The sequence below is a fragment of the Cimex lectularius genome, unplaced genomic scaffold (assembly GCF_000648675.2).
Source record: "Cimex lectularius strain Harlan isolate CLEC.00 unplaced genomic scaffold, Clec_2.1 scaffold5, whole genome shotgun sequence".
Taxonomy (NCBI): domain Eukaryota; kingdom Metazoa; phylum Arthropoda; class Insecta; order Hemiptera; family Cimicidae; genus Cimex; species Cimex lectularius.
In genome coordinates this window covers 2,394,781-2,407,761 of record NW_019392993.1, presented here as the reverse complement: position 1 = coordinate 2,407,761, position 12,981 = coordinate 2,394,781, and the positions used below count along the sequence as shown (strand labels likewise).

General features: G+C 31.6%; 2 protein-coding genes across 3 annotated transcripts in view; one reads left to right on the top strand and one right to left on the bottom strand.

Annotated features, from left to right (window-relative positions):
• Positions 1–1,064: 1,064 nt before the first annotated feature.
• On the bottom strand, positions 1,065–5,647 carry LOC106666101 (replication factor C subunit 4). Its single transcript, XM_014393006.2, has 3 exons — positions 5,502–5,647; positions 2,062–2,278; positions 1,065–1,982 (listed from the first exon to the last, which is right to left on the bottom strand). The coding sequence occupies exons 2-3, from the start codon at positions 2,276–2,278 to the stop codon at positions 1,132–1,134; spliced, it is 1,068 nt and encodes a 355-aa protein (XP_014248492.1). The 5' UTR covers positions 5,502–5,647; the 3' UTR covers positions 1,065–1,131.
• Positions 2,967–12,981, top strand: part of LOC106666099 (dynein beta chain, ciliary-like) — a 29,043-nt gene continuing 19,028 nt past the window's right edge. Inside the window, exons 1-16 of one of the 2 annotated variants that reach the window (XM_024229676.1) lie at positions 2,967–3,097; positions 6,837–7,080; positions 8,985–9,218; positions 9,284–9,477; positions 9,554–9,696; positions 9,784–9,936; positions 9,998–10,209; positions 10,274–10,371; positions 10,431–10,566; positions 10,621–10,905; positions 10,977–11,087; positions 11,445–11,599; positions 11,664–11,856; positions 11,931–12,070; positions 12,134–12,252; positions 12,336–12,528. In XM_024229676.1, coding sequence (XP_024085444.1) covers positions 6,865–7,080; positions 8,985–9,218; positions 9,284–9,477; positions 9,554–9,696; positions 9,784–9,936; positions 9,998–10,209; positions 10,274–10,371; positions 10,431–10,566; positions 10,621–10,905; positions 10,977–11,087; positions 11,445–11,599; positions 11,664–11,856; positions 11,931–12,070; positions 12,134–12,252; positions 12,336–12,528 — 2,582 coding nt within the window. In that variant the 5' untranslated portion in view covers positions 2,967–3,097; positions 6,837–6,864. The remainder of the gene's footprint in view (positions 3,098–6,836; positions 7,081–8,984; positions 9,219–9,283; positions 9,478–9,553; positions 9,697–9,783; positions 9,937–9,997; positions 10,210–10,273; positions 10,372–10,430; positions 10,567–10,620; positions 10,906–10,976; positions 11,088–11,444; positions 11,600–11,663; positions 11,857–11,930; positions 12,071–12,133; positions 12,253–12,335; positions 12,529–12,981) is intronic. The other variant, XM_014393003.2, reaches the window with a different exon arrangement.

Genomic DNA, 12,981 nt, shown 5'->3' with positions numbered 1-12,981 from the left:
TCTCCCATCCCCATAATCCTCCACGCTGTCTTAAACGATGTTGCCCTTAAGATCTACTCGCCCCTAATCCCACAGCAGTGAAAATACCAGACTAGGCTGGTTTCTCAAAACATTTGTTCTCCGGGAGCAGTGCTGACCGTTACGATAGTTTACAAATAAAATAAAATTTTAAAAATAGTGTTACTAACTTTTAACATACACAGGTTTCAATATATAAAAAAATAAATAAAATAAAATTGCAGAATGAATAAGAGCAAAAAAAATTTAATAATTACAATAGTTGGTAAGGGCACTGCAAGCAATGGCCGTCTGAAAAACAAAACTAACAGAACATAAAATTTAATTTGAAACCAAGAAAGTTCCTGAGTACATTTTGCTGTTTGTGTTTATAGATCAGCAACTCTCCGATTAGAGAACCAGCACTTTCTGAATTAAATACCAAAACCAGAGAACTAGGTTTATATAAAATTCAATTTGATTTTTGTTTGTTTATGACGAAAACAGTTCTACTAAACTTTTACAAATTAATACATCTTATGGGTGTCCCATTACACCAAAAGTAACTGTTTATTTAACAGAAGTTATAATAATAACTGTTATTAATATTTCATATTGTAAAATAGTATTTTTATGAATTTTTGTTTCTTTTGAATTGAATGAACTCGTTTAGCTTGTATTATACCATTTTAAATATGTACATCTTACAAATATAATTAATAGTTGGTGTACCATTTTTTTTTCTAAATCTAACCCTTTACAATCGTACAAATGAAATGTACGTACTTAATTGTTTTGCATAAAAATATTGTTTTATAAAACAAATAAAAGCAGTGTCTCCTCCAACTTACAATATACAGATAGAATGCCCAATTATTTCCTTACAGAGTAAATAATAGCTGTATTGTAAAGTGAGTGTACATTATTTTATTAAATAAATTTAAATTTAGTTGCTTATGTCTTGAGCATTAAAAGAACAAGTAGCATGAGCATGTATTTTGACTTTAATTTGATTAAAGTTAATATATTTCTTCGTGATATCGTTTGTAAAAAATTAAAGAAACAGCTGGAATTCAAAACTGCCAAATGTATTATTTTATTTGTGTTAAAAAATAAATAAATAACATGTATAAACTAAGAAATTTCTTGATAAATTTTAGCAAATGTGCAACAAAAGTCTACTAGCTGAATGAATTCACTTGATCCTTCCTGAAGTCTATAATTACATAAAGAAAGTTTTTCACAAATTTTCGCTCTTGCCATATCAGGTATCTCCATATCATTCAGGACAAATTCTAGAAGCTGTTCTAGAATCTGAGAACCAGAATAAGCTTCTGCCATTATCTTTTCGAGAGTGGATTCAATTTTATCGTAACTGTTACTTCTAGCCGCTTCGATTATACTTTCAATACATTTCTGTGGCACAATACCGGTTACTTCGAAAACGTCTTCTTCCGTAATGGGTTCCCCAGCTTTGAGCCGAGCGCATGACTGTAGACAGGTGATGGCTCTACGCAAATCTCCTCCCGATGTTTCGACCAATTTGGTCAGAGCGACGGGTTCACAAGTGATCTCTTCTTGTTTGCAAATCATTTCCAATCTAGTCCGTATCATGCCTTCCCCTAGTGGTTTAAATCTAAACTTGGTGCATCTCGAAGTGAGAGGTGGTATTATACAACTCACATAATTACAGATCAAACAAAACCTAGTGGTTTTCGTTTCTTTTTCTATTGTCCTTCTAAGAGCTGCTTGTGCTGCATGAGTCATGGAATCAGCTTCATCAAGAATTATGATCTTAAAAGGCGGACAAGGCCGACCGTCATTACGAGTAGAACTCGCAGTCAGCTGGGCAAAATTCTTAACTTTGTCTCTTATTACTTGAATCCCTCTGTCATCAGAAGCATTTAACTCTAAAATTCTCTCTCTATACATGTCACCAAACAATTGATGGGCAGCAGCAATTATTGTGCTAGTTTTACCAGTACCTAAATAACAAAGAAATAAATACTTATATTTCAAGGGTATTATTAAGATATAGTATTAAGCTAAATTTAAGCCTCATACCTGGAGGGCCATAAAACAAAAGATGTGGTAAGTCTGCACCATTAAGGCACTGTTTTAGAACTGAAATAATCTCTTTTTGTTCAGCAACTTCATCGACTGTTTTTGGTCTATATTTTTCAACCCATGGTGTCGGCTTTTTCAATAGTTTTTCCTTTGGCACTGACTGTTTTGTAGCATCTTCTTTGTTCAATTTTCCAGTTTTTAAAAACCCTTCCATCTAAAATTCAAAAAATTTTGACATTTTATAATGATGAGCTACACAACAATAATGAAACAGCAAAGAACCAAATGTAAAAAGTTAATATTTTATGAAATATTAAGGGAACTCTTTAGATCAAGACTTTTCAAGGCACCCGAGTTTCAAAGTTTTAATGATACTTCATTTAGCCTTAACATGATTTGTACCTTAATCAGACCAGTCAATACACTGGATTGATAGCAAGCTGTACAATATTAAAATAAATGTATCTGACAAACAAAGCCTATAAAAAAAGAATTAGAAAATCAGGGACGATCATGCTATAATTCATCACCTTGCAGACCTCATCATGTAAATGTTATTTTATCTTTCCCCACTGATTTATTCAGAAAACATTAATGCCATATAAAAGCAAAATATACTTTTAATGTTGTATGTGCTGAAAATATCATATTTACTTTAACATTAAAAAATTTTTTTACAAATACTAGAATAGATAGTAAAATAATAACACAAACTACCAAAAAAAAGTCTGTTACATTAATATAACAAATGTAGTTTAATGTTGTAAGTTATTTATTTGTATAGCTTTTAGTTAAATCTATACAACTGCTATTTTTATAATTTTGAACTTTTCTGTAACCAATCAAATAATAAATCTGCATTTCAATTTCACTTGCCCAGTACTACCACATTTATTTTTCAGCCTGTAATACATAAACATGTTTAAATGGACACATGTTTAATCAGATTTTGTGTAGAGTAGTTTTTTTCTATTTTAAGTCAAATATAGGGGGAACAAAGGAGTTGTAGAGGCACAGCAAAATAGAATTATAGGTAAGATTTATAAAAGACTTTTAATTTTTAACATTTAAACATTTAAAATACAAGTTTATTCTAGTGAATAGTTAAAATTTCAAATGTTAAACACTTGTTTTCTTTCAACACAAAAAATTCAGCATGCATGAAAGGAAGTGTTTAAAAAAATATAATAAGGAACTAGTGCATCAGTGAATCTGTCGTAATTTACCTCCGGTCCAAAAAAATTTTTTCTTTTCCCACTGGAAAACATTTTGGTTTTATATGTTTCCACCTGTTAATTGCTATGGTATAAACCAATGGCTACCATCAACTTAATTTTCTTAACAATTAAACAAGAAGCAACAGTTTCAACTTTGTACTTGGACATGGCAGATTTATCCACTAGTATGATCAACTCCATCATTTTATTGAGCTGTCAAGAAATGAAATTTTTAACTTTTTTTTTTTTAAAGACTATTTAAATAAATAATTGGGGGAACAGAGTAGCCGAGTGATCAGCATGTCAGACCCACCTAGTAGACCCGATGGTCGTGGGTTCAATCCCACCATTGCCCAAGGTATTTTTTTCACATTCGCCTTCCTCCAAAAATGCAAAACCATCTAGTTCATAATGAGAAATAAACAATTGATTGCCCATTTAGGCAGCATCTTGATCCTCTTTATTTGAAACTTTATCATTTGGTCGCAATCTATCATTTTAGCAAGCCTATCCTTTCTAAGTGCTGTTTGAGTAAGATTTATTGAATTATAACTGAAATGCAGACATCCTGAAGATTGCAAAATGCTGAAACGTATCTGACAACGAACCCAGCAAGAGTTGCAGACCAAAATGATCAGTAATGACCAAATTTCAGGTTCATCGCCCAACAGACAATATGTAAAAATCTCACAATAAAACTTTGTAACGAATCCATGAAATTTTAAACTTCCATTTGATTAAGGTTAAAGCAATCTGCCACTTTACTGGCAATGTCTATTATTATATAGAGTTCTTTGTTAAGCTGAAGGCATTTTTCAATGACTCCCATATGTATATTCAGGCCTGGCCTTTTCGTGTACGATGTGAATGAATGCAGAGAGGATTGGTAACATTTCCCACTGAAGTGGCTTTAATTCCTACTTTTAAAGCCAAATGTCATGACAGAAATCAACACCATTCATATTGATAAATGGAGGATGATGCATTGGATTTATTGAGCCTGTTCACAATACAATTCACCGATGGCCAATAATCGGTGGTAAAGTTCAAACTGTCCCACCAGACAAGCATAAGTTTTTGCTCATAAATTTGATGTTTTGAAACATCTGGGAGATGTATAATAAACTTTTTTGGCAGGAAACATCATTGCACAAGATATTTTTCATTGTTAGTTAAAATATCAATGAACTAATTATTTGTAAGAGTAATGATTTAGTAGAGATGAATTTCTTTTGATTGTGAGTATTGGTCTGCAAGTCAGTGAACACAGGTTGAACCAACACTAGGACACTTATTGGGCCCGTCTACACCTCACTGAAGATGGCACAATGCCAATGCGTGTTTGAGTAACATCGAAAACCCCACAAATGACAGACCCAGTGCCGGTTCAACAAATTTCTTTCGTGTTCATTTTCACTTCTGAATAAAGCAAAAACTTTGTTATTGTCAACAACTGTGGGAAAGCATTTTCTCCTGAGTTGTCAATAATAGATTTTCTTCCGCTTTGAACCTGAATAAATCGCCTTAAATATATCTTACAAGCTTGTATGATAAATGATTAGCCAAATTTCTTTTAATGGTGGATATTAGTCTACTAATCGGTGAATTCGTGTTGAACCAACACTGGGACACTTATTGGGTCCGTCAACACCTCAACATTCAGTTCCCCATTGACTATGGAGAATGATGACACACGTTTGATTAACATCAAAAAACCCACGAGTGACAGACCCAATAAATTTTGTAACTGTCAAACGCTGTGGTAAAGCATTCTCTCCTAATTCTAGAGTTGCCTATAATGGATTTTCTTCAACTTAGAACCTGAATAAACCTTCTTAAACATATATTATACGCTTGTCTGTCAAAATTTTCAGTTGCACTGTTGATGTGTTTCTTGGAATGCCATGCTTATGTTTTAACATACACCACAAACCTAAAGGAAAAAAATAATGTGCCTGTTCTTTTGACAATCACTCAATCAAAAAGAAATGAGGAAAGATAGTAATAAAGAAGCAGAAACAAATCTGTGATCTTAACAGAATCTATTACAATTAAAACTTCAGTCTAAAGAACAAAATTAAATGTCAATTTAATAAAAGTTTTCATTTATTTCTTTTTACAAAAGTATTACAAAGGACATAAAAATAAGATCGATATTTATTGTTCACACCTGTTTAAAGTGAACAGTTTTTATATGTTTAAGGCGTTTAATGTACATACCTTAACTCTCTCAGTAGGTTTTGAAGAAAAAGTTGTATATTAAGTTCTTTTTTTATAATAAATATTTAATAACTACCCCTCATCGAATGTGCTTTTATGCTTTAAGTTTCATGCGTGGTTGTTTACTCAAAGGTTGCAGCTGAACGTTTCGAGCGGGAAACTGTCAGCCTTTATAATTAAATTACATAAATAATATGTTTAAATATTTTCTTCTTTAATTGCAGGATTGTATAATATAATTTTTCATTATTGTAAATGTTAAAGTTGATCGGAAACTTGAACGAACGTATTGTAATATTTGTTATCAATGGACCGCCTATTCTCGCTGGTTGTCATTGAAGTACAAATGTATTCATCTATGTACTATGAATCAAAAACACCAAAAAACTGAACTGAATAAAAATACCGAAATTGAATCAATAACACTTACAATTAAATATTAGCAAAGCAATACGCCTTCAAACACCCAGTTGGTTTTTTCTTATTTCTTTGCCCACAAGAGTGCAACATACTTACACGTAACATTTTTATGTTAACAATCTTTTCGTTTCATATATTTACTTTAATAAAGACTATACTAAGGCTTGAGACAAGAGCATAACGATCTTGATGTTGATGGATGGAGGTACTATGAAGGGGGGGTTTGTGCTTCCCTTCTTGATGTACACAGCCCTCTCATCTATACTAAGATAATTTAATAAAGAAACTTGAAAATTAAGAATTAAAGAAAATTAAGAAACTATTCTTGGACTTTTATTATTTTCGATGTTCCTAAATGAGCTTCTATTAGTTTTAAATTTCTCCAAATTTCATCTACATGCTCATGACTAGAGCCCAGATTTATATGTAATAAAAATCTTCAAATATGTCATATAATATGCACCAAAAACACCTTAAATATGCCACATAATTTCTTCTAAAAATATTAAAATACATATGATGAATATCAGGGACATCACTTGACTAAGAATTTATCTAACCTAGACTTTTTTTAATGGCCTTATGAGCTTGCTTATTAGCCAAAGTACAATTCTGTTAATTATTTCATCATATATAGTTTTGGGAAAGGGTCTTATGAAAAAATGGGCCAGGGGTGACGGGGGGATCGAACCTATGACCACAGGGTCTACGAGCTGACAGCCTATCAAGCTGACCCCTCGACTATCACAATCCCCAACCTAGACTACTGTTTTTCATCTAGTACATATTCATTTTGAAAGGAAATAGAATAGAAAAATCCAGTTAGACAAAAATCATATAATTTAAACTATTGTAAAACATAATTAAGCTCAATTTACATTTTTACAATTTTACATACTGTCTGTTTATTCTCAGGGTCTCTAGGGGGACTTAGAGTTACAAAATGGAAGAGGCTATTGGTAAGTCGGCAAGCATTGCTCAATCTATTGATTCATCAGTCGACTCTTCAAAAGAGGATGATAAAAAGGATTTGGGCGGAGAAGAAGAAGAAATTGGGGAAACTGATCCACGCTTGATTTTCTTGTTCATGTATTTGAAAAGGGTGATGAAATTCAGGCTGGAAAAGTGGACAAAGATGATGGGAACTGAAGACACCAGGGTAAGATTGACTGTAATATATTCGATACAAACTATAATAATTAGACTCACAGTTAAATGTGGAGCCTCTAGTATGGTGGTGGCCAAAGCATTAAATTCTAAATCAATTGCATAAATTGTTAAGTTTATACATACACTTTTTTGTCACTTCTACACATAAAGTATGGGGAAAAAAGACCTAAAAAACTGACAAATGAAAACCCTTTTTTAGCACACCATTAGAAATCATTCTGTAAACCAGGAATTTTTGGAACAATGAAATTCCCAAATTTGAAAATGGTACATTAATAATAGTCAAAACTGTTCTGTACACAATAAATACGCAGAAGAGACTTAAAATTGCTGAGAAATGAAATGAAAAATAAACTTTATTCTGGACTTTCAATCCCCTTGAATAATTAATAATGAATACAACATATTTACAGGGGGGACCGCGGTAGCCGAGTGGTTAGCATGAGAGACTCTCACGCCGCGGTCGTGGGTTCGATTCCCACCGTCGCCTCTGGCCCTATTTTCCCGATAACCCCCAATTTGAACACACAAGAATTCGTACCATGGCTAATATGCAAGATCATAAGGCCAATAATAATAGTAATAATAATAAAAAAACATATTTACAGAGATTTGAACCTGATAAGGCTATACAAAAATATACATTTTACAAAAATATATAAATATAATAAATATGAAAATGTTCTACTATAGGAATTAATTAAAAATCTTTGGCACCAAGATGTATGGACATGAAGAAATCAAAGAAACGGGTTTTAAAGGTGGAAAGGGATGGGGCTTGGCAGACAGGGTGAATGCAGTAGTTATACGTCTGGGTGGATAGAACACTCAGAAGGGTGGGAGTGTACAAGGATCTGAAGGTGAGGAGATCATATATGTAGATAGAGGAATGGGAACATATCATCTAACAGAGAAAGAAGCCAAGAAAGTATTCCTTGAAAAGGTATAACCTCTTCGTAGACAGTCACATGTGACCTCCTTGGGTGGGGCGTCAAAGACAAAACATACAAACCAATTCATTACTCATTTAAGTTTATCATTAAGCTTCCCAGAGAGTCTCCCATACAAAAATATAGACATACATACATACAAAAAATAAACTTACTCTCAGATAGGAAATTTATGTGTTGGTTAGTAAACTTTTAACTTCAATCTGGTCTGAGAGTGCCTGTAAAAAGTCATTTAGTGATCTTAATGTACAACTAGGAATAGAAAAGATTAAAGGAAATGAAATAGTCAATAGTTTTCAAAAATGGCAGCAATTAGACAAGAAGTGCACAAACTTTTTCAGATCAGAATCACAATTAAGCAGAGAAAAGGCTAAATATCAATAATAATGCAAACATTTTTTGTAAAAAAGTGTGTTGCTGTTTTAAACAAAGGCAAAAGCCTATCCCTCACTCAGTAAGTAATAATTGAGGGAAATCACAATGTATTTCTAAAGATAATTGAAAAAAGACATCAGATATACAGACAAAGAAGAAGAAGAACCAAGCTAAAATATACTCTTAAGTCTTGGCCACCACTTTGGAAAAGTAATAACAACACCCTAAAAAAATAGTAAACTTTCACCTCGAAAATGACCTATGTTTATAAAAGAGTGTGTAAATTCTATGTTATCCTTTATAGATCTGGCTATGACACAGAGAACCAAGAGTTTTGAAAACCACAGGGACTTCAAAAACTTCAATAGCAACTAAACTTTATAAATATGCCAATTAATTATTCTTTTTATTTAAGGTTTTTCATCTCAGCCAAAAATCTTAGATAAAAAGAAGAATTAATTGGAATATGTAATTTATATGGTCCATTGTGACCACTTAGCAAATATGAATTTACAAATATGTTAGAATTAACATATTCACCATTAATAATTTTATAACTTTTTTCTAGGCAATCATATTAAAATTCTTTAACATAGCAGAGAAAATGACACTATTTATTACCATACTACCAAGTGGTCTCATGTGGCCAACTTTCGAATACCCGGCAAATACAAAAGCGAAAACTTGCTTTTTAATGAAAAAAGTTTCATCTATGATCACTCCATCCAATCTAAGAGAACTCATAATTTTTGGCGATTTATCTCCGAAACCGATTGAAGAAATAGTTACACTTGTTGATGATGTAAGTTTACGAACTTGTTGAAGAGCAATCATTTTTACATACAAAGTTCAATTTTATCTGCGTAGATTTTAGTTCCTATGATTACATCTCCAAGCAATGAAAAATGGCCCAAAACTCTAATCGATGATGTGACAAGAAGGGTTCAAGACATGAAAGATGTTGTGTCTAAATTTAAAGGCGACCTACAAGGAGCGATCCTCCTTCCACTTCCTGATGGAATTGATAGGGTTTATGAAGAGGAAAGAAATATAAAAGAATCGTAAGAAACATTTACAAACATAGCATCTATGTACTGATCACAACAAAAAGTTAATTGCCGCATTTTATTTCCACAGGAAAGGAAAAATGATTGATGTTCAGTTAAGAATGAATTATGAAAGTGCTGTTTTAAATTGGTCAATTCAACTTAATGAAGGGATATTAAAAAGAGTTTCAACAGAGATTTTCCAAGAGCAAAAACATCCTTTGCCAAGTGCAGGTTTGTCATAATTTTAACCATCTACTTTTGTATATTTTATTTCTGATCTATTTTACTACTTATTGTCTAATGTTTTATTAATTTTAGAATTTAAATGGTGGGGTTCTCGAGTAAAGAATCTTGAAGAGATTTATGAACAGTTAACTGAGCCAAAGGTAAAAAGAATGGCTAGGATTCTTGAAATGACCGAAAGTGTTTTTCTTCCTTGTTTTAATGAACTGGTTGATTCTGTCATGGCTGGTAAAACAAAATCAAAATCAACTAATTAAGTAATAATATTACAATTATTATTTTATTGTAGCATTAAAAGAGGCGAGAGAAATGGATAAATATTTTTATGCATTGAAGAAACCTATTGATAAAGTCCAAGCGATTGATTTTGAGATTGGAGAAAACACATTTATACCACTAATACATTCTATTGCACTTATGTGGGTGCATTGCCCATATTTTTGCAACAACACAAAACTAAATCATTTTATGAGCTTGGTTTTAAATATGATTATAGACGTTGTAAGCATCTAATAAGAATATATATTTAATGGAAGGGGGTTTATTAATTTGCTTGTGTTTGTAGTCTTACAAAGCAGTTGACCCTCCTTCTTTATTCCAAGGTGAATTCGACGAAAACTTTGCAAAACTCAAAAAAGTTGTTGAAAATTTAAAACTCTTTAAGTAAGTAATTTATTTAAATGTAATTAAAATATATTTTTTATGTACCCTTATTATTACAGAAAACTGTTTGAATCTTACGACATGGAAATAGGTAAAGTATTTCCTCCACTCTCAGAACCCGTTTATTGGATCTATGAAACAGAAGAATTGTTCAATAGATACAATGATCAAATAAAACGTTTAACACAGCTCGAGGTAATTCATTAGCCAATGATGAAGTATTTATTTCACTATTTAATATTCTTTTAGGAAGTCTTTGCACAATGTATAGAATACCAGAAGCTTGAGAAAGTAGAAATCGGTGGTTACTACAGCTATAATTTGAGCCGGAGGCTTGGCACCCTCTATGAAGAGTTTAACGCCGCTGTTGAAGTTCTCCGTAATATACAATATGATCCTGGTGATCTAGATGACAATTCATGGGAACGAGACTTTCAAGTTTTCAAAGAAAAGATAAAAGACTTTGATAATAGAATGGCTGCAATATGCGCCCTTGGATTTGACAATTGCACTAATTTTCGAGACATATTCAGTGTAAATGTCTTCATTTAAAATAAATATTCAAATAAACGCAATATTCACTAAATTCAATCAAATCTTTACAGATGGTTTACCTGTTTCGTCCATTTTTGGATCGACCAATTGTAGACTCAGCTATGGCTATGAAATACAGTAAAATTTCTCAACTTTATAAGGAAGAAGTTGCAGTTGAACATGTAAGGTTTTATTTTTTTTAACGTAATTACTAACTTATATGTTAGTCTATTATCATTCGCCAAATGTTTTTATTCAGTTTGAATGGGTGTTTGTCTACATATTCTATTGTTTTAAATTGCAAAATAATCAAAACTAATATGACCGAACAAAACTTAATTTTATTGCAAAATTTTTACAATTATTCAGATATTAATAATTAATTGTCAGAAATAAAAATTGTATTTCTAATGATCAATTTTGCATAGAGGCAAAGTCTAAGAATTTTCCTTTTATGTTAAGTATTGTGTACAAATGCATAAATTAATCATTAATTTTACTCATTGAAGATCTAGCCAGTATTTATATTTCATTTTCAGAAAATATACCTTGATCAATTGGATAAGTATAAGCAAACAGGAGGTTTAGATGTTGCAAACAATTGGCCACCTGTAGCGGGAGCCATAAATTGGATGAGAGGATTAAAATGTCGCATCTCCTATCCACTGGAAGAATTGGAACAATTTGAACACGAGTAATGTTTACCTATAAATACTCAATTAAAAACATTTTAATTAACAGTTATTAATTATTTGAAGGTCTTGCCATAACGATGATATGGAATTACTGATGAAAAGGGCGAAAGAATTGATTGGTAATCTTGGAATTCTGGAAGAAGAGGTTCTCCAGAAATGGTTTATAAAAGTGCCTGATGAAATTAGATCTAATTTAAAGAAAACAATCATTACTATATCAAATGCTAAACTGCTCAATCTGAATTTTGATAAAAAGGTGTGGGAAATTTATCTCCTTAAAAAATTATTTTTAATGTAGATTTGAAATATATGTGTAATAATCCTTTCCAGTTAATCGCTGCTCTGAGAGAAGTACGTTTTATGAATATGATGGGTGGTGTAGAGGGGATTCCTGAAGATGCCCTAGAACTTTTTGCTAGAAGTGATGAACTACATTTATGGAATACTACGCTGACGAAGACTGTAGGCTGGTAAGGCCCTACTGAATTAAATAAAAAATGGTTTAATTATTTTAAAATTATATTATTATTTAGGTATAACATGATAAGACAAAAGACAAAGCCACAAGAATTTGACATAGTTCAAGATGAAATCGCTGTGATCGATGTTCTTATTCAACAGATTCTTGATTGGAACAATTGGAAAAGTCCAAGTAAAATTATTGGAATTAATATATAACTGATTTATTGTCTTGTAAAAAGTACTGTTTAATTACCATGTACACAACATTTGCAGACAATTGGGAATGTATTGAAAAGTTACGAGATTCAGTCTGGGTTGTTGCTGATAGGGTTATGAAGGCACAAGAAAACCTTAAAAGAGTTATAGAGCTTATAAACCAGTGGAATTTCAAACCTTTATACAGCAGAATTCCAAATAAAAAAGAATCCTTGTTACAACACAACGATTTAGTTTCAGTGAATAGAAGGTAGCATCTCTACAAACAATTCTGTTAACATAAACCCAAACTTAACTAAATTGAAAATGGTTAAATGTAAGGTCAGAGGGTACACAATAAAAATTTAAATTGGATGAAGTTTCGATTATCAAAGATCAATTCACAGGGAATATTTGACCATTAGAACTTTTATTATAAAACTGAATTATGTTTTATGTATTGTTTCTATTGTCAAAACAATTGTTGAAAACAAATTGTGTCTTTTATTTTTATTTTCTTGACAAATTTCATCAAGGATTATTTGTACCAAATCATTTTATTACTTGTCACAGTGTATACGAAAGTGTCCAGATAGCTTTACTCAAAGAATTAACATCAGAATACTTTACTTCACTTTCTCAGTATACAAAAAAATTTAAATACACCTATTGTTTAAAGATTATTGTAAAAGTGTTTACTTATTAAATTAGATAAAACATAAAT